General features: G+C 37.4%; 1 protein-coding gene across 3 annotated transcripts; it reads left to right on the forward strand.

Moving 5' to 3' along the window:
• Nucleotides 1–902: 902 nt before the first annotated feature.
• On the forward strand, nt 903–21389 carry mis18bp1 (MIS18 binding protein 1). 3 transcript variants are annotated; one of them, XM_017477074.1, is made up of 18 exons: nt 903–1002; nt 1529–2118; nt 2204–2308; nt 3421–3516; nt 4312–4628; nt 4804–4877; nt 5336–5457; nt 5547–5637; nt 5748–5857; nt 6146–6312; nt 6426–6498; nt 14478–15468; nt 17357–17526; nt 17661–17800; nt 18847–18989; nt 19224–19302; nt 20449–20500; nt 20603–21389. In XM_017477074.1, exons 2-18 carry the CDS (start codon nt 1593–1595, stop codon nt 20704–20706), a joined length of 3360 nt encoding a protein of 1119 aa, XP_017332563.1. In that variant the 5' UTR covers nt 903–1002; nt 1529–1592; the 3' UTR covers nt 20707–21389. The 3 variants fall into 3 exon arrangements, with proteins under 3 accessions (XP_017332563.1, XP_017332564.1, XP_053538700.1); XM_017477075.3 differs by lacking the exon at nt 903–1002 and adding an exon at nt 1034–1101; XM_053682725.1 differs by lacking the exon at nt 903–1002 and adding an exon at nt 1406–1430.
• Nucleotides 21390–21494: the final 105 nt, after the last annotated feature.

The raw sequence follows: 21494 nt of genomic DNA on the forward strand, positions 1-21494 counted from the left end.
CATTCAGGCCACAAAATCAGTTGAAGATGTCTGATGACCAGAAATACCATTTACTCAGGAACTTATAGTTTAATAATATTCCAGTAAAGTTCCTTAAATGTGTTCTGTTGTTAGTGTAGTCTTTAAACTTATGAACACTGTGCGTGTGTGTGTGTGTGTGTGTGGGGGGGGGGGGGGGTCTGAAAAAGGTGGTACATGATCTTGGTCATCAATTTGACAACATTGTAGTAAATATTTTCGGTGCATCAAAAAGCATGCTCGTTAAGATACCAGCAGACAAGCTAAACCAGCACAAATTAGTGAATAAAAAGTTACCAAAATGAAGTATTTGTACCTAATAATTAAATACAAAATGAGGGGGAAAACTGCAGAAACGTCCACATTTTGAAAAAAAACGACCCCCCTTCCACTAGGCTGGCTATAGGCCTGCTATATATATATATATATATATATATATATATATATATATATATATATATATATATATATATATATATATATATATATATATATTTATATATTTATATATATATATTTGGTGCCAACCTATCGTAGGGCAAATATGGATAATATAAGTCGTGGATTATTATTATATTATATATACAGCCTGTGACTGTACTGCCGCGGAACAATTGTTCCTAGGTATTGTATAGGTATACCTATAGAAAAAGTATATATAACAACAATTTAGTTATTTAATATTACACTTTGTTGATATCATTCTATATACAATATAGATGAATACTAGATATGAATATAAATCTGTTTAATGTAAAAAATATATATATATATATATATATATATATATATATATATATATATATATATATATATATATATATATATATATATATATATATATATGAGAAACTATTATCGAATCCGGTTGCTGCACACTTTACGGATATGACGTAATTACTACGCGGCACGTTAGCTCGATGGGAAAATTCAAAAGAACCGCTCAATGCAACTGCGATGGGTGGGGGATTCAGGTTTTTGTCGGTTAGTATAATTTTGTTTTCTTCGGAATTCAAGAAATTCTCAGAAGTTGCTTGTTTGGTATTATAGTGTTATGAGGCGTCTATCTTGCGCTGAAAATCGGTTTGTTTCTAGAAAATGTTTCTTATTAACGGCTTAACGCGTTGGCGATTATCACTGAGTTTTCTAATTTCAGAACGATACATTAGTAATACTAATTTTTCAGTGACGATGTGCAGTCCTATCTACAGAATAATTATAACGTTTGCTTCACAGTGTCACGAAAACTAGATAGTCAATGAACTAAGCAATATAACTAATTTAGCGTAGTAGGCGAACGCCCATGTTATGGCCTGTTTTTGTGTACTACTCTGATATTGAATCCTTTGCTTACGTTAATATTCTGTTATTGCAGGCGATGTACCTATAGAACTGTATTGAAAAAATCAGAAGTTAGTTGGATATGTTATGCTTTTCAAAACAATTTAAATTTGCTTTTGACCTGTAAAAAAAAGTAATTAACAGACTATACTATATTTTCCTTATTCAGTTTCCATTAGGAATATAGCTGATGACTCCTGGGACTTGTATCCAGCTCCTTTTCTCCATAGCTCATGTATCTCTCTCCAGCCAAGTGTCTCTCAGCTCCTCTGCACCCTGAGCTGTATTACAACACTCCTGTGCGGGACATGACTGAAACCCTGGCGCGGTCAAACAGAATAAGCAGAAACTGCACTGCAGTGGTGATGAATTCCACAGTACAGGATCATCAGCTTCGAGCAGTGTCCAGAGCAGCCATGAGCTGTGAGCTCAGCACCATTAACAACTCGGTGATTCCTATGAAACAAGTAACTGACACACCAGCAAAAGTCTTTGCCAGACTGAAAGCCAAAGTTCAGAGGCAGAACTCAGAAGAGCACAGAGAAGTCAATGTCATACCCAGACAGCTGGATAGGGGTGTCTCGTTGTCCACAAATATGCAGCAGCCACCAGTTGATGATGCCACATCAGAAGGACGGGATACGTATGTGCTGTCACTTTCACCTCCCGAGTCCATGAGCAAAATCTCAGAATTAGAAGATCCCCAAATGACATCACAACTTGATTTAGAAGGAGACCATAACCCTGACTTGGTTCACAGTTAGTAATATAATTTTTATCAGTTTATGATTTACTGATTTTCTGTTTTACATAAATTAAATGTCTTCTATTTTTTTCCTCTCAGAACCTGTTATTGCGCTTGAAAAGATGCTCACTGAAACCTTCACCCAGGCTCAGCAAAAGAAAATGGGAATTATTGCCACCAGCAAGTCCACAAATCTAAAACAAGGTATGCCTAGGTTGATTTTCATTTTAGTGTATTTATTTTCTTCATTTTCATGTATTTGTTTGGCAGATGTTTTAATTCAGTGCAATTTCAGTTCAAATCAAGCCAGAATACAGCTCAGGAATAACACAATGCAATAAAGACCAAGTTTTACTAGTTGGGCAGAAAAAAGTGCATGATATCTCTGGGAAAATTTTAGCCATAATTAAACCTGAGGGTTAGAGTAAAAATGCTGGTGACAGTACTCAGGAGTACTGTAAACACTGGTCACACATTAAATGACAAATTATTCAATCATGCAAGTGGTACATGCAGGTAATTGCCTTTTAATCTGTGATGCTAATAATATAGTGGAGTGACATGAAGAGGGTCATAACATGAGCTTTTTAAGTTGAAAGCACTCAAAGATTTTGTTATAACTTCAGATTCTGCTGTCACTAAATCAGCTGGCCATGTGTTCAAACAAGTTATGGCTAATTTATGTATAACATATGTCTGCATTTTAATTCACTATTGAACTCAATTAAATTTGACGAAGGATCATATTCAGTTTTCAGCCAAGCTTAGAGAGCATGCTAAGTTCAGTTAGAGAGAACAATACCACATTTTATTTTCCCATACATTTTTTTAACTACCAAGCTTAAAAATGAGCAAATTTAAATATAAGCATTGCAGTGAAGATCAGTTACTCAAAATATTGAAACACTTCACTATGCTATAGAAAGAAATGCATTGCCATAAATGAGCTGCATTTTTCCCCCTCACATAACTTTATTTGCAGAAAAATCACAGTGCAAATGTGTGCAAAATTAGGTTAAAAGAACAGTAATTGCAATATAATATTGCTGAATAGCTCACCGCTTGTCATTATGGCAGCTTAAGTGGCTAGTATTAGTGTTATTGGTTGACCTATTTTGTTTTTTACATTACGCTCAATTATATTGTTCTGTTGGGTCATGTTGCTTAATTGCATTAAATTTTCTGTTGATGTCAACCTGATAATGGATATCAGAGTGGTGTCATTTCTAGTGCTTATCTGCATTTGGTTGCACTTGCTATTGTGTAAGCTTTTAATGCAAAACTGCAGAAGCAAATCTATATTTCTTTCCCCCCAGAAGCATATGTTTTACTGGAGCGTATGCCTGACGCCTTACCTGCTCAGCCAGGACCTACAAAGCCAATCCAGTTAATGAATCGTGTCAAAAATAGAAGTAAGTACTTTGCCCTTTGCGATTGTCTTGATGTTTATCTGTGAACTTTTTGGGACTTAATCCATAGATAACTTAAGGACGTTTTCAGACCTGGGGATATGTGCTTTGTTCCGAAACATGGACACAAATTGTTACAATGCTGTGTTTCTCCTTGGCTCGGTTCGCTTTCACAAGGCAACATTTAAAGCAAAATATGTTTATGTAAGTCACATGTGAATAAACTGTCCTCATTGGTCAGAGTGTGCCTGTTTATGTTCCGGGCTTCCACTTATAGAGATCATCCATCAAGATGGAAAGACAGCGGTTCGGTGAGCTTATTGTGGCTTTCTTTCTAGCTGTAGTTATTATGATGTATCTAATTTCTATGTTCCACAGAGGAATTAAAGCCAGTCTCATTGAGATGCTCGCTAAACACTTTGTAAATGTCTGTGTTTTCATGTGTTTATGAAAGTTGCTCGTCAGACCAAATTACAATGAGGCATTTTACCTTGTCTTTGGTCCAAGTTAAACCACGATTAATTCTGCGAGCAATTAGAAAAATAAACACGCTTTTAAAATAACGCCATTCCCATCATGCATTGCTATACAGATTGGTCCGTTGGGTCGGATTGCTTTCTTACCTCAAGCCTTTGCAATTGGGCCCAGACCACCTTGTTCAGGTGCGATTGCCATGTTTATATATGTCTAAACGAACTGAACCAAGGGAGAAAGCGCATCATGTTCCGAAACAAACGCTCCAAACGAGCCAGCTGTGAAAACGCCCTTAGTTATGTACGTCCCTTCTGTCGATTGCAGGTTATCATGGTGTGTTTGGTGAGATGAGTGTAAAGGACGAATCAGAAGGTACAGTAGATGATGACTGCAATAGGGTGAATACACTTCAGACGTTGGACATTGCTGCCCGAAGCCAGCCAGAGCCACAAAGACCAGAGAAAATGTCTAATAGGCAGTGTGAGCATTTAGACGCACCACCTTGGACCCATCCTAATCTGATGGAGGATTCTCTCCTGCAGCTATCACCCCGCATCTCCATCCCCCGGAAGCAAATGGCAGCAGTTAAGGCCAAACAGCAGACTAAAGAAATAGATCAAGCTCTGGATGGAAGTACGAATGTAAGTAAAGATTTTGACACTAATTATTCGTTTGTTTATATTTCTGTTTCTTTGTAATCTGTTATTTAAATTTCATTATTGTAAACATGGGAACAAGTTGAATCACATCCTATGTACAATATGTTCCTTGGCTGTTTCGTTATGGTCAATTATTTGTATCCATTCTGAATGTTAGGTGAATGGGATTCAGTTAAGAGATTGGATCTTGAAACTACACAACAAAGAACTTATTGTTGATGGCATTCGAATGTAAGTTCATTTTATAGATCATTATTTCCACATGGACGCAACACTGTGTTTCTTAGCTACAAACATTAGAATAAAATTCCTTCTAATGTGCAGATGTTAATGCAGTGGTAGGTTGGGCAGTGGTGGCTTGGTGGTTAAAGGCTCTGTGTTGCTGATCAGGAGTTCAAGCCCCAGCACTGCCAAGCTACCACTGGTGGGCCCTTGGGCAAGGCCCTTAACCCTCAATTGCTCAGTTGTATAAATGAGAGAAATCTAAGTCACCCTGGATAAGAGCATCTGCTAAATACCATAGATGTAAATGTAATGCTTTTGTTTTTTGTCCATTAAGTTGAAAAAGATGAAAATGCAAGTGATACATTTTCAGCTTTCAGAACAGTTAATCCCTCTTCAACTGTCTGCATTTGCAGGCAGCTAAATTTTTGTGCTTAGACATGTCTCAAACATTTTCTTCTGAATAGAGACAGCAAGATCCCTTGGCACAGTAGTTGCATCACTGAGCGAGTTTCAAGTAACATAGTTAAGACTGCATCTGGTGGAACCTATGTTCTTGTTGGAAAGATGTCACACTACCACACTTCATGTGAGCAATTATTTTTGTACAAATTATCAATCTGATTTCATTCCAGTTCTTCCTGCTTTTGTGGTCTAACTGAAATGCATCTTCCCCAGCATTTCCTTCATGGTTTTTGAAGAAGTTTGTTTTTGGCTTTCCGGAAATGTGGAAGGAGTACCTGAATAAATTCTTGGCTGATAATGACGGGTATGTTTCTGATGTATTTTGAGGTGCCTCTTTATATTGGTTTCCCTTTATAGGGGACTTCATGAGAAGCTTGTAATGTGGTTACTTCATAAAGTGTTTATTCATTTTAGAAGTGGAAAAAATCGACAGAGGAACAATTCAGCACCATGTGAACCACAAAAGAAACGGCCCTCCAGAAAACAAATATCCAAACAACTTAAGTCAAAGGACCAGGTGACACGTAAGTCTGCTAATTGTAATACACATTGAAAATTTTTAGGTTGCACTTTTTCAATTTCTGCTGTGTAAAATCCTAATTAATCTATTCTGAGAGTTGAAAATGTGATGGCAAACTATTAATTACATACAGCTACAGTCAGCAAAATAACTGTGTAGACAATTCATCTTTTACATTTATATTTCAAGGATGGCAAGAAAAGTACATTTTCAATATGTAGATTTTCAACAAAGGGTGTGTTTGTATGAATTTACACAAGGAAAAAAACATGATAAACTCTCTCTGGTGCAGCTGTTAGTTCTGCAGGCAGTGTGCAGCCTCACAGTGCTCCAGTTTCCCGCAGTGGCCGTGTCATTAAACCTCCTCTGGAGTACTGGAGAGGAGGCAGGATCACTGTAGGGCCCGATATGAATGTTACGGTCCATGAGGATTATACGTCAACCTCCATTTTATTGACGGTATTCAGTTCTATTCTGCATTTTTTTTTCCCCATTTGTGAAAGATTTTTTAAAGATTTTATTTGTTCTTAATGCAATTTAATAATTTTTGTTTTGGGGTTTTGTTTTTTTAGCCAAAAACAAGACCAGTGGTACGTTTAAAGCCACTAAAATTGCCCAAAGAACAGCCAGTCTACAAATTTCCTGGTAAGATTTATGATCTTATCTTTTCGTTAATGTTTTTAGTGTTTTCCCTAGTGACACACCTATACTGATACTGCTTTTGGGTATTGGTCCAATATGTTGCTTATTTACTCATGCTTGTTTAGGGCTCACGCAAGGCCGATGTAATGTATGTGAACTTTTAGCCAACAAGCCAGGCTGTTGTTGCTTAAACATGCCATATGGTTGGTTGTAGTTTCTGAGATCTGTGCCCTTTTCTTCAGGATTTCTTTGGCCACAGGCCCAAACTGCAACCCTGTCACATAGTGTAGGCTTTACAGGGTTGGTTTACACATATAAAATAGCAGGAATTGTGACAACTTCACTGTCTATAAACCAGATTGGTAGAACACCGCCCTACATCCTATATATTGCCGCACTAATAACATTTAAATGGCATAACCCATGGATAAAAGTGTGGTAATTCATGCAAATTATATGATTTGAAGTCGGTTGTGGGGAGGGGCTCCCAACCCCCACACACACTTTTAAATCGCTTATGAATGGCCGTGCGAATTTCACTATCGCTTTCGAATTGGTGTCAATTCGGGGGTGGCAATTGTTTGAATGGTGGATTCATTATTATTCTTAATGGAAAAACCCAACAACAAAACTGTACAATGACAAACTCGCTTATATTAAACATACAACTTTTGAAACCAAATTTTCCGCCATCGTCTTATCAGTCAGCTCGCATCACTCTCTAAATGATAAATGAAATCTGACTCCTGCTTATCTGTGCTCAATCGGCTCATGCTGAATTGAGCAGACACGTTCAGTTCTTAATCGTAGCGTCCGTTCTCTAACTGAGCTAAATGATTTTTATTACTATAAAAAAGCAAAAACAAAGGTGGAGGCAGTGCTGCAGTGTGCGACGTAACACTGACTACGCATTAGCAAGCTTAATGAGGCCCATTGGTATTCACAAGCAAGGAGCAGTGAACAGAAACTGTAGGGGGTAACTACATTGCAGTTCTGTAAGTACTGAGACACAAACATTTCTTTTCACCAGCTAGTGCACTTTAGGGCACCTTATGGTTACTTTTAATGATTCACTGATACTACTGCACTCAGCTTGGCTACCCTTACGATACTAATACTGTTTAAATTCCATAGAAATTAACCCTTACATGTTGTTCATATTCCAATACTGCATCAAGATTTGTCCCTATGCCAATAAATTAGCAATAAATTGGTGTAATATACAAAATACATTTTTTAAAAAAAATAAAAATTCAGTGGCTCTACACTACTGGTCAAAAGTTCAGGGTCACTTACAAATTCCTTTGGTTTTGAAAGAATTTTCAATTAAAATAACATTACATTGGAAATTTTACATACAGTCTAGACATTGTTAATGTTGTAAATGAATATTATAGCTGGAAACATCTTATTTTTAATGGAATATCTACATAGGTGTAAAGAGGGTTATTTTCAGCACCCATCTCTCTTGTGTTCCAATAGCACATTGTGATAGCTAATGCAGGTTTATCATGTTAAAAGACTAATTGATCATTAGAAAATCCTTTTGCAATTATGATAGCGTGCTGCGTAAGAAGCAAAAAAAGTGTCCTTCTTTAAGCTAGTTGAGTATTTGTAGATTGAGCCTTTTTTGGTCAATTATAGACTGAAAATGGCAGGAAAAAAACAACTCTTTTCTGAAACTTGTCAGACTATTATTGTTCTAAGAAAGGAAGGCTATTCCATATGACAAATTGGCAAGAAGCTGAAGATTTCATACCATGGTGTGTATTACTCTCTTCAACGAACAGCACAAATTGGCTCTAACCGGGATAGATAGAGGGAGGCCTTGGTGCATGAGGACAAGTACATCAGAGTCTCTAATTTGAGATACTGACATCTCACAGGTCCTCAACTGGCAGCTTCATTGAATGGTACCCGTAAAACACCAGTCTCAACTCCTACAACGGGATCATAATTCAAAGCACAGCTCCAAACTATGCAAGAACTAGCCTGTGCAGTCACCAGATCTCAACCCTATTGAGCTTTGTGGAAGCAGCTTGAGTGTATGGCTCGTAAAAAGCAAAACAAAACTTGTGGGAGTTGCTTCAAGTAGCATTGGGTGAAGTTTCTTCAGATTACCTCAACAAAAGGTCTGCAAGGCTGTAATTGCTGCAAAGGGATGATTCTTTAACGAAAGGACACAATTCTTATTCCAAACAAAAATCATTATTTCTTACCTTGTGTATGTCTTAACTACATTTTTTTTGTTCATTTGATGAATAAAATATGAATTTTCATTTAAAAATGTGACCTTTGTTGGGTGACCCCAAACTTTTGACCAATAGTGTATATTATGTTTTACATCACTCATTTATAGTTTTTTTTATTATTATTTATTATTGTTGTCAAAAAACATCCACTATATCAAAGTACCATAAAACTTAAAAATATAAAGTTAATAAAACAAAAATTGAATGATATTAGTGAATGTTCTTAATTGCTAAACTTGCCATCATTTCAGATGTTTTTTTTCGTTTTTTTTTTTTTTTTGCTTTTTTTTTTTTTTTTTTAACAACTTACACAATCAACAGAAGGGTGGTAGCTTGGTACAGCGGGTAGTGTTGTCACCTCACAGCTCCAGGGTACTGGGTTCAATCCTGAGCTTAGGTTGCTGTCTGCAGTTTCACATGTTCTCCCTGTGTTTGCGTTGGTTTCCTCCAGGTTTTCCGGCTTCCTCCCACTGTCTAAAAACATGCATGTATGCAGATTGGGTATACTAAATTGGCCCTAGGTGTGAATGTGTGCATGACTGGTGCCATGGGATGTCCCATCTAGGGTGAATATTCCTGCCCTGTGCCCAGTGTTACCTAGGGATAGGCTCTGGATTCACCATGAGCCGAAGATAAAGTAGTTACTGAAGATAAATCATGAACACTATCTTCACTCCCACTCTACCCCACCAGCTAAAATCACTCTTTGCAAAGATGGCAATAACTTAAAACTTTGGAAATATGATCTTTGTACACTTTAGTTTCCAAAGTTGCTGCATGTGGGTTAAATAAATAAACAAACCATTTTTATTTATATATATATATATATATATATATATATATATATATATATATATATATATATATATATATATATATATATATAATACATACAGATTTTCGGTGGTTCAAAAGTTTACATGTTTCACATTCATGTGTGGTGAGCCTGTGCTTTAGCTATATGTTCATGTAAATCTGTGTAGCCATAGTAAATGTAAATTATTATTATTATATTTTTAACATATAAAGTGTGGGTGGGGCTAGGGCACCACACTGTGCCAATCGGGGCCTGGGTGAGAGCCATTGTCCATGATGTCTAGGAGTTTTGCAGCATATAAACACGGCATATAAAATGGCACTGGCTACTACAGCCTGGTGCAACATCTACAGTATCTTTCTACAGATGTTAAAGCTTACTGTCAAAATCAACTCCCAGATATTTAATCATGAACCACATTTGATGGAAAGAGGGGTTGGAGTATGGTAAAAATAAATAAATCGGTAATAATTGTATATATAATTAGAAAATATGAGGAAAAATTGCGAGAAACAGCAGCAGGTCATCAGTGCCTGGAAGTACACTAACTAGTCTCTAGTATCTTCCAGACTGTTTTAAGAGGCAGTCAACTTGGTGTATGCAAACTTTTGACCCACTGGAATTCTGAGATAGTAAATTAAGGCTGAAATAAGTCTCTCTAATCAGTTGTTTTTAAATTACATCTGATGTGAACAAAGATGCCCTAATTGACTTGCCAAAAGAATTGTATGGTAATGTGCAATATATTGAGTTTGAATATGTTTTGTGTAGGTAAATGTTTTGCCTCAACTGTAGGTATATGCCCTGTCATGATTTTACTTACTGATATAATTTTAGTAATTGATTTATCCTGATCAAGGTTATGGTTTATCCAGAGCCATTCCTAGGAATGCTGACAGAACACATTCTCTCTCTCTCTCTCTCTCTCTCTCTCTCTCTCTCTCTCTCTCTCTCTCTCTCTCTCTCTCTCTCTCACGCACTCACTCACTCACTCACTCACTCAAGGCAATTTATCTTAGCCAAGCTTGTTTTTGGGAGGTGGGTGGAAACTGGAGAACCCAGTGGAAACCCATGCAGACACAGGATGAAAATGCACAGAAACTCTGCTCAGGACCAGACAAAAGATGACTAGCTCAGAGTTCTAGCTTTCATTTCCTGATATTTTCATCTAGATCTGTTAAACAAATTAGAACATGGCACCTTTTTGTTTAAACCCGCCCATTTTTCAAGTGATGTATTAGTGATATTCTTGTTGCCTAGCTGTGTCCTGTTAGATTGATTGTTTAAACAATTAATAGCTCTGAATATCTACTCTAGGTTTGAGCCATGGTTTTCACCTGTAAAGACTGCATTTGTTGTAAAAAGGGTAAACCTAGAGCTGTCTATGGGACAAAGCAAGTAATTTTGAGCTGGGAAAAGTTATTATAGCAATTGCACAAGCATTGGACATAGCCAATACAGCAATTTGGAATGTCCTGTAAATGAAAGAAACCACTGGTGAAAAACACAATAACAATGGTCAGCGACCTCACCAACAGCCTCCACAGGGCAGAGGTGAAGGCATTGCAATCCGCAGTAAGAATTAGATGGCCAGATTGGAATTCGCAAAGAAATACAGAGATGAGCCACAACGGTTATAGAACCGAGATTAACCTCTACCAAAGTGATGCAAAGGCCAAAGTGTGGCTATTGAAAGGATCTGCTCGTGATCCAAAACATACAAGCTCATCAGTCAAGCATGATGAAACTAGTGTTATGGTTTGGGATTGCGTGATTGCTTCTGGAACAGGCTCACTAATGTTTATTGATGATATAACCCATAAGGGTAGCAGCTGAATTTAGAAGTCTACAGAAACAGACTGTCTGCCAGTTGGCAGAGACATGCATTCCATCTAATTGGGAAGAACTTCAGCATACAGCAAATCAATGATATATAAAACACTGCCAGCACAACAAAGGGCTTCATCGGGGGAGAAAAAGGTTTTAGACTGGCCAAGTCAATCATCAGACCTTAACCCAGTTAAGCATGCATTTGGGCGACTGTGGCTCAGGTTGTCCACTAATCATAGGGTTGGCGGTTCAATTCCCGGCCCACATGACTCCACATGCCAAAGTGTCCTTGGGCAGGACACTGAACCTCAAGTTGCTCCTCATGGCAAGGTAGCACCTTGCATGGCAGCTCTGCTACCATTGGTGTGTGAATAGGTGAATGAGACACAGTGTAAAGCACTTTGGAACCACTAAGGTTAAAAAAAAAAAAAAAAAAGTGCAGACCAATTACCATTCATCTCCTGAAGAAGAGACTGAAGGGGGAAAAACCCTCGCCCAAAACAAACAACAAATGAAAGAAGCTGTGGTACAAGCCTGGAAAAGCATGACAAAGGTGATATCAGTGGGTTGCTGGCTTCATGCAGTTATTGCAAGAAAGGGATATGCAGCCAATCATGTAAGCAGCATGATTGCACATCAGCCAATCATGTGGCAACAGCACAATGCATAAAATCATGCAGATACAGATCAAGAGATTCAGTTAATGTCCACATCAAACATCAGAATGGAGAAAGTGTGAGCGCTGTGATTTTAATCGTAGCATGGTTGTTGGTGTCGGATTGGTTTTTTCAGAAACAGCTGATCTCCTGGGAATTTCACACACAACAGTCTCTAGAGTTTTACAGAGCATTTTATTCATTGTGCTGCTGCCACATGATAGTTTGATTGAATAACTGAATATATGAGCAGTTGTACAGGTGTTCCTGTTAATGTAGACAATGAGTGTAATTATGATGGAAATGAAAGCCGAAATTTTTATCTATCCTCTCATCATTTCTTGATCTCAAACCCAAATTTCTTCATTGCATATAGCAAAAAACAAAAGAAATGGCCTTGTTCCAATACGTTTGGAAGACACTAGAGAATTTCACATTAATGAACTCAAAATATCCTCAAATTACCTTGAGAGAAAGTACGGACACATGAGGTGAGGGGAGGGGGAGGGACTTCCATGCGGTGTCAGTTAAAAGCATTCAAAGTTAAATGAAATTCAATGGTATTTATAGTGCCTTCCACTGATATTGGCACCCATGGTAAAAGAAGGCTGTGACAATTCTTTATTGTTTAAGCTTTTGATCTTTTGTTTAAAAAAAAAAATCACAAAAATACTCTGCTCTCATGGACATCAAATAATTGCAAACCTGTTTTTTTACAGGTTTTTTATATATATATATATATATATATATATATATATATATATATATATATATATATATATATATATATATATATATATATATATATAAACACTGTTAAATATAGGTGTGCAACTATTATTGGCACCCTTTTAGTCAATACTTTGTGCTTCCTCCTTTTTTGCCAAGATCATAGCTCTGAGTCCACTCCTATAATACCTGAGGTTGGAGAATACATGGCAAGGGATCTGAGACCATTCCTTCATACAGAATCTCTCTAGATGCTCTTCAGTTCACGCTACAGGTTTTCTATGGGTTTTAATTCTTGGGACTGGGATGGCTATGGCAGGACCTTGATTTTGTGGTCAGTAAACCATTTTTGTGTTGATTGTGATGTATGTTTTGGATCATTGTCCTGCTGGAAGATCCAACCACGGCCCATTTTAAGCTTTCTGGCAGAGGCAGTCAGGTTTTCATTTAATATCTGTTGATATTTGATAGTCCATGATGCCATGTATCCTAACAATTTGTCCAGGCAGAAAAACAGCCCCAAAACATTAGAGCCACCACCATATATAACCATGGGCATGAGGTACTTTTCCATATGGCGATCTCTCTGTGTGCACCCAAAAGCCAAAAAGCTCTATTTTGGTTTCATCTGACCATAGAACCTGATCCCATTTGAAGGTCCAGTAGTGTCTGGCAAACTGAAGACACTTGAGTTTGCTTTAGGATGAGAGTAGAGGCTTTTTTCTTGAAACCCTTTCAAACAACTTGTGGTGATATAGGTGACTTCGGATTGTAGTTTTGGAGCCTTTCTGTCCCCAAGACGCAACGAACTTCTGCAGTTCTCCAGCTGTGATCCTTGGAGATTTTTTGGCCACTTAAACCATCTTTTTCACATTGCGTTGAGAAAATATAGAGATGCATCTAATTCCAGGTTGATTCATAACATTTCCAGTTGACTGGAACTTCTTTATTATTGCCCTGATGGTGGAAGTGGGCATTTTCAATTTTCAATCCTTGATCTTACCCATTGTGATGAATGACAAAAGGAACCTCATATTTAAATCCCTGTTAAACAGGAAGTCATGGTTAAACAATTTCCTGTTCCTAGTCACTCAGGTGTACTAAAAAATGTCAAATATAAATTTCTCATATGAATTCATAGGGGTGCCAATAATTGTTGCGCGCACACATTTAATGCAGGTTTTTTTTGTTTTGTTTTGTTTTGGTTTTTTTGGGCAATTGTTTATCCATGAGAGCAGAGTATTTTTGTGAAATTTTATTTATTTTTTTTAAGCTCAAAAGGTTAAATAATAGACAGTTGTTCACAGCCTTCTTTGCTCATATTTACCAAGGGTACCAATGTTAGTGGAGGCACTGTATATAGTGCTCTTAACAATGGATGTTGTCACAACACAACTTTATAGAACAACACCTGTGCAAATAATTCCAGATTAATACTTTTTATCAGCTCATCTGTTTTATTGGGGAGAAAATGTTTGTTTAAATTAATGGTAAATAGCAGAGGTCCTATGCAGTAAAATTTGGCAGGTCTGGTTATATAATATGATTGGAGTACATGTCAGGGGATATCGTGGCAGTGTAAAATCATGTGCAATTAAATTGTAATATCACACAAGCCTGGTGTTGTTGCTTCCCTAGTTTTGCTTATGCGTTATTTTGTGTTATGTTGGGTTGCTTTATATTGTTAATTGTTGACAGAAATGCAAAACAGCAATGATGAGGATACTTTGGCATCAAGGAGACGTGTTAAACAACATAAGTCTTGGAGGACTGAGGGAACCAAAGCATGGGAAAATGCTTCACAGAAGAACTCTCAGGATGCAGTTTTCAATTCAGACTCTGGATCAGAAAAAGCCACTGCCAAACAGCTTTCTCCTCAGCAAGCACAGTCTGAGCAAATGTACCTCAGGAGGGGACGGTCATATTCTAGAGCGAGAAACTCGACGGACTCTGAGTCTGAGGTGTTCAAGTTTGGTGCGTATTGTACTTCAGATGAAGATGGTGTTTCTGCATTCCAGGCCCCTGAGGGAAAAATTCAAACACGGCTCAACCGGAAGCATCTGCAGAGAGTAGTTCAGAGGGAAAAGCGTTCCACTCCATGCTCAGACTCTGACACCAGTTCCACACAATCTCAAGTTCAGAAAAGTGCAGATTCAGATCACTTATTTACACCACCAGTACCTAGAAAAGGATGCAGAAGAAAAGCCTTGGTGCAGAAAAGCAAACTAGTTCCACCGATTGTTACCATGTCTGAGATTGAGGACTCTCGTTTCTCTACGCAACAGGGTAATGTGACAAATAAAAAGAACACACGGAGGCAAAAGAAGGTTCCACAGAATTATGACAATTATGTAAAGTCCGATGCTGGTGATGAAAGTCTCCCTTCAGAGCTGATTAGAGAAGATAAAAGCAAGAATTCAAAGCCTACTCTGAAGAGGACAAGACAAAGGGAACACGCTGGAGCTTCTGAAAGGACAACAAATGGACATGCCCTCCTGGTTGATAAACATCCTGAGCAATCTGAAAAGACAGATAATCCTCAGTTTCATGTGTCAAATAACACTGGCAGGAAACCAAAGTCATCAGTAAGCAGAAGAAACAAGAAGGAGCAAACTGCAAAGCACCCTGAGATCGAACAAGATGCGCTAGAAGGAGCATGGACCGATAAAGAGTTGCATAAACTTAATGAGTAAGCCATTCTTTTCTGAAGTCTATCTTTATTGTAATAGGTCAGAGTGGTCCTTTACATTGAAGAATATGTGGACCAAAATGGCTGCCTACATTTAACACTTCTATTCTTATGAATCCACTAAAGCCCAACAAAATTTATTTCATTTACTTTTAATTCAGTTGTACCCCCAAAATATAGTCTGACCACAAAACCTTTTTATTGTTAGAAATACTGTTAAAGTGATCACAGGAAATGGATCTAGTAAGCCCCAATGCAATATCACAAAAATTGGGGAAAAGACTTTTGTTAGCTCTTCATAAAACAGAGCTTAAATTTCATTAAAGATGAAAGGCTAAGGGACCAAACAGCCTTAATTCTTTCTATGTAGGTATACATAGACCGACCCCCCAAGTCCACCTATCCCCTCAATACATAATTGCAGACAAGGCTCAGACTATACAGTCTTTCACGTGGAAAGGTGTGCTGGTTGTTATATCTATGCAATCATTGGATCTAATGATTTCCATGAGTTGGCTACCCATGCCGTTATAGATCATCCAATGTATTTGACAGTTGGCCGCAGGCTTTTTGGGTTGAAGGCCTCCTTTGGCTTCTTCCAAACATGAATCGATACTACTACTTTATTATTATTATTATTATTATTATTATTATTATTATTATTATTATTACAATGGTAGTAGCCTTTTCATACATGCAGCTAAATGTTATTTCAGTAAAGTGTTTACCATGTATAAGGAAACATAGATATGTTGTGTATTTTGGCCTACAGGTGCATCTAAAAAAATTTTTAATATTGTCGAAGTTTGCCATAATATTGTCAAATATATTCTAGATTCATTGGACATAAAGTGTAATATTTCAAGCCTTTTTTTGTTTTAATGTTGATGATTACGGCTTACAGCTCATGGAAATCAAAAATCCAGTATCTCAAAATATTAGAATAAAGTATTTATAATGCAGAAATGTCGACCTGAAAAGAGTTCTCATCAGCTAATTGACTCAAAACACCTGCAAAGGTTTCCTGAGCCTTTGATCTCAGTCTGGTTCAGAACACACAGCCACAATCATGGGAAGATGAAAAGTACATTTTGCATCTCATTTGGAAATCAAGGTCCCATAGTCTGGAGGAAGAGTGGAGAGGCAAGCTGCTTGAAGTCCAGTGTGAAGTTTCCACAGTCAGTGATGATTTGAGGTGCCATGTCATCTGCTGGTGTTGGTCCACTGTATTTTCTCAAGTCGAGAGTCAATGCAGTGTCCACCAGGAGATTTTAAAGGACTTCTTCCATCTGCTGACAAGCTTTATGGAGATGCTGATTTCCTTTTCCAGCTGGACTTGGCACCTCTCCACAGTGCCAAAACTACTAGTAACTGGTTTGCTGACCATGGTATTACTGTGCTTGATTGGCCAGCCAACTCGCCTGACCTGAACCCCATAGAGAATCTATTATAGACACCAGACCCATCAATACAGACGAGCTGATGGGCTCTATCAAAGCAAGCTGGGCTTCCATAGCACCTCATCAGTGCACAGGCTGATTGCCTCCATGCCACGCCATGTTGATGCAGGAATTCATGGAAAAGCAGCCCTGACCAACTATTGAGTGCATAAATTAACATACTTTTCAGAAGGTCGACATTTCTGTATTATAAATTCTTTATTCTAATATTTTGAGATACTGGATTTTTTATGTCCATGAGCTGTAAGCCGTAATCATCAAGATTAAAACAAACAAACAAAAAAAGGCTTGAAATATTTCACTTTGTGTAATGAATCTAGAATATGTGAAAGGAACTTTCACTTTATGAATTAAATTATGGGAAAAAATGTACTTTTCCACGATATTCTAATTTTTTGAGATGCACCTGTATATGTTGACCTACCTAGGGCTGTGAACTTATTACCCAAGCACAAGAGTGGTTACTGGGTAAATGTCTCACTGGTCGTTGGTACACGTTCAGCTGAGGAGTGCCAGAAACAGTACACTGCACTTTACCAAGCTCATGGACGATCCAAAGGAAAACATAAGGCAAAGACTTCTAAAACAGATGAACCAGGTAATTCTTTTTATTCTAACAAGTCTATTAGATGGTTTACAGCCATATAGTGTTGGCATAGTCATTTACTGTAAAGACTATTTAGAGGTACTGTTGGTACCCAGCCTGTCACAAGCAAATTTAACTATTTCCAGCAAAAGAAATGGCTCCAATTACTGCTAAGGTTGGAACACTCAAGAGGAAGAAACAGATGTGGAACTTTTTGGATCATATGTCCAAAGATGATCATGATGACATATTTGCCGGCTCACCAATGCACAGTAAACAAATCAAGGTGAAAGACCTCTGCTTCTGCTTTTGTTACAGCTTTGTTGAATTCTTGTAGGAGATTAGACCAGTGCAATGTCAAACTATTTATGGACCTGACTGAACATGATGTCTGTATGATTATATGAAAGTCAGGTTGGATGCAAGTTAGATCATATGCTTTATACTTGTGTTTTGGGGGGATGGGATTTTTAATTGGCCCCTTTATCAGCTAGAGCATGTCCCCAGTTCTAAACATCCTGAATCATAACTCTTATCAATGAGAATGAGCTGGGTGTTTATTTTTTCTGCATCCAAAATACCAAATCAGCTGAATTAGCCACTGCAAGTGCTCTGTGTGTTGCTGCGCTGTATTGTGCTTAAGTGTAGACCTGAACCCTCTGAATTGTGTGGCTAAATCCTGAGACATACTGTACAATTGTCTAACAGTGCTAGGGTCAGACTTTGCTGCCTTTTCAGCTGTTTTTTTTTTTTTTTTTTTTTACCTGCACCTTCTAGCTTTAATGTCTGAATCAGCCCTGTCTATTGCACATACAAGCTTAACTTTGTACTAACATGCCTAATCAAAATGAAACGTTTGTTAATTATCTGACTATCTGAATCAGAAGAGAAAATGCTAGAATTTGGAAATACTGTTATGAAGTGGCCAGAGAACTGTCAGTAAATGTTTTGGCATTGCTGGAACCAAGTATGCTTCAGAGTTTGATTAAGTTGTAAAATTTGCAATAGAATCTGAGCAGAGCACTTTAAAGGCCTCTTAGTATTTTGCAAAAAAAGAATGCACGTAAGTGACTTTCAGTAGTCGTCAAGAGAATTGTTTAGTTTAACCTGTGTGTATGGTCATTGTTATTTGTCAAGTTCATCGATTTTCAAGATCATTCCTTTTGAATTGAAAATAAAGTCAAAGTCCTTAAAATGCAGTGATTTCATGCTGACTGTTTAGCAATACTCCCTCAAATAAGATGATCAAATGTAAATATGGCAGTCTGTTTTAGAAGGGGAAAACAAATGCGTAAAAGGTATATGTAAAACTAACTGCTGATTTTTATGCAGTTGCCTGTATGGTCAACAAATGGAGATGAGCCAGATTTTGGCCATCTACAAAATCCACAAACTCCCAGCTCAACCATGTTTTCTTCAGTGAAAACACCTCAGTGTTTGCACATTACCCCAGGAATGCTGCACTCTGTCAACAGGTAAGCGCTGTTAAGCTATATAACAAATAATTTTCATTTTGTAAATCGTATGCATTTATATACACTCAGTGGCACTTTATCTATGGCAGTAGCACAATGTATAATGTCATGCAGATACAGGTCAAGATCTTCAGTTAATGTTCACATCAGTCAGCAGAATGGGGGGAAAAATGTGATATCAGTGACTTTGACCATGGTGTGAGTGAGGTGTAACTTCTCTTCTTTCTGTCTAAGGGACAACAATGATAAGTATATTTACCACCTACAGAAGGTAAAAAGGCAAGGCAACCATGGAAGAAAAGGCAGCCCTAAGGTACGTGTGACTTTACAAATGACCCATGCTAACTGTTTTTGTTTGTTTATTTATTTGATTGATCGATCCCCCTGGTCACTTGCCAAAACCCACACACCAGCCTGCTTATACAACAGCTACCAACTGGGGAGGGTGAAGGCTCACACATGCTTCCTCCAAGCAGGGGTTACATTAAATCATTATCTGTTACATTAACAGACAGGGTTGCAAAAAATTTTCAGTCTTTTTATCTGCCATTTCCTATTTATTTGCCAGTTCAACAATTGACACCTTTCTCCAGTGATGGTGTTTTCATATGCTGTCTTGCATAGCAGCGGCCCCATTTCCACTTTTAACATTGTTTGTGTACTTGTATGCATGAATGATGGCAAATCCCAACTGTGATCTAATGGTATACTCCAGATGAAGCTTAGCGAAATCCTGTACAGACTGATTTACTGCTGAGTTTTTTGTGATTGTTGCAGGCAAAAATGCTTGATTTTCTGCAGCTTTTCTCAAAAGTTTTTTTTTTGCAGGAAAAGCTGCTTGAATTGTTGAAATTGTTTTGCACGGTCTTTCACAGTGATGTACTCCTGTTTGATGCACATGAATCGAAAAGGACTTTGACTGAATATGGATTGTGATGATGTCACATGACACCTCTTGGCCCAAATCTGCGATAATTTTGAAAAATTGCAAGCTCCTGTGAATATCACGGTTTCTCCTTGATTTTGTATTAATTTCTGCTATTGCAAAGTTTAGTTTCTTAATGAGTGGCATGTCCATTTTAAAGGTTTATTATTAAGATTTAATGTTGTTTTCTTTATCGCATATGTTATAGCCATGATAAACAGTCACTCCCTCACCAGCCTTTCTCTCTCTTTCTCCCTCTCTGTCTCTCTCTCTCACTCAAAAATGTAGCTTGTCATTTCACAGAGAAACCAAATGTCTTCCACCCTAAAGACTTTCCTGCATTGGGAAACTTTACAAAGTACCGTGACTGTTACAAAGCGCTGACAGCTGAGACTCCTTTCATAAATGTTAACTAAATGTCCCCCCCGAGACACTTGAAGCCAGCCAGCTGTATACAAAGCTGAATAGAATTTTTGTTGTACTTTTTGATCTCGTCTTTATGTTGTCTTATTTAACAGTAATGCTTTTCCGCAGGACAAGTTCACACCTGTTCCATCAGTAAGGAAAACCAAGAAGAGATGTGTGGGTATGTGATCTGGTACACTATAAAAGTGTTCATGCATCAGAAGTACTGTTTTTGAAAATGACTTTCAGGCTTTAGCGTTTCTTTTTATTTCTCTTCATACAGCTGAAGATGATAACTTTGTTGTTTGGAACATGCTCTCTGACAAGGACGGTCCATCAATGACTGGAGAGGAGGAGGAGGATGATTATTTTATGGATGAATACTGAATAATACAAAAATAGTCTGTAATTACAAGCCTGTATAGGTTGAATAGGTTGCCATTGCATCGTGACCCTAGGACAGTGTTTTGATGGGTTTTTTAAAATAAGTGTTTTGGTTATGTTCAAATGCACCAAGCAAACATTCCCTATTTTTCTTATGTTTGTTAATGTAGGGGTCAACATCCCAGCCTTCAGAATCTGACAATTTTGTCAATATTTATAAAAAGTTACATAATGTTTTATATCCTTTTTTTAAAAAAAATTTGCAATTGGTGAGTGCTTAGCATAAAGTGACCAGCTAGCTATTTGGATTTATCTGTTTGGATTTAATTTTGTAAATCTACTACCATTTAAAATTCTGATTTAAAAAAAAAAAAAAAAAAAGACTTTTTAGTTAATTTTTTTTTAATTGTGAACAAAGTTGTCTTGGCTACTAAACGGAATACTTTGTTTTTTTAACCAAGCTTTAGGTATCTTGACCCCTAAACCTACAAGTCATTGCAGAACTAAAAATACAAATTCCTCTGCACTATGTACGTAATAACTATAGCTAGCGGTTCATTTTAAAAAAGGAAATTGCATCACGTCTTGGTGTTTTCTGTGGGTGGTGTTCTTCTGTAGTCTACAGTAATGTTGAGTCCTTCTGACAATTTTCACTTGAATAAATAAAGTATTTTAATCACTCGTAAGGTGGTGTTATTTAATTCTGCAGTATGATGTGCCAAGGGTGACATTTTGTCAATTTATGTAGTATTCTGCAGCACACTAAGGCTTGCATCTTAATACTTGGTAGA

Source organism: Ictalurus punctatus, chromosome 9, assembly GCF_001660625.3.
Source record: "Ictalurus punctatus breed USDA103 chromosome 9, Coco_2.0, whole genome shotgun sequence".
Taxonomy (NCBI): Eukaryota; Metazoa; Chordata; class Actinopteri; order Siluriformes; family Ictaluridae; genus Ictalurus; species Ictalurus punctatus.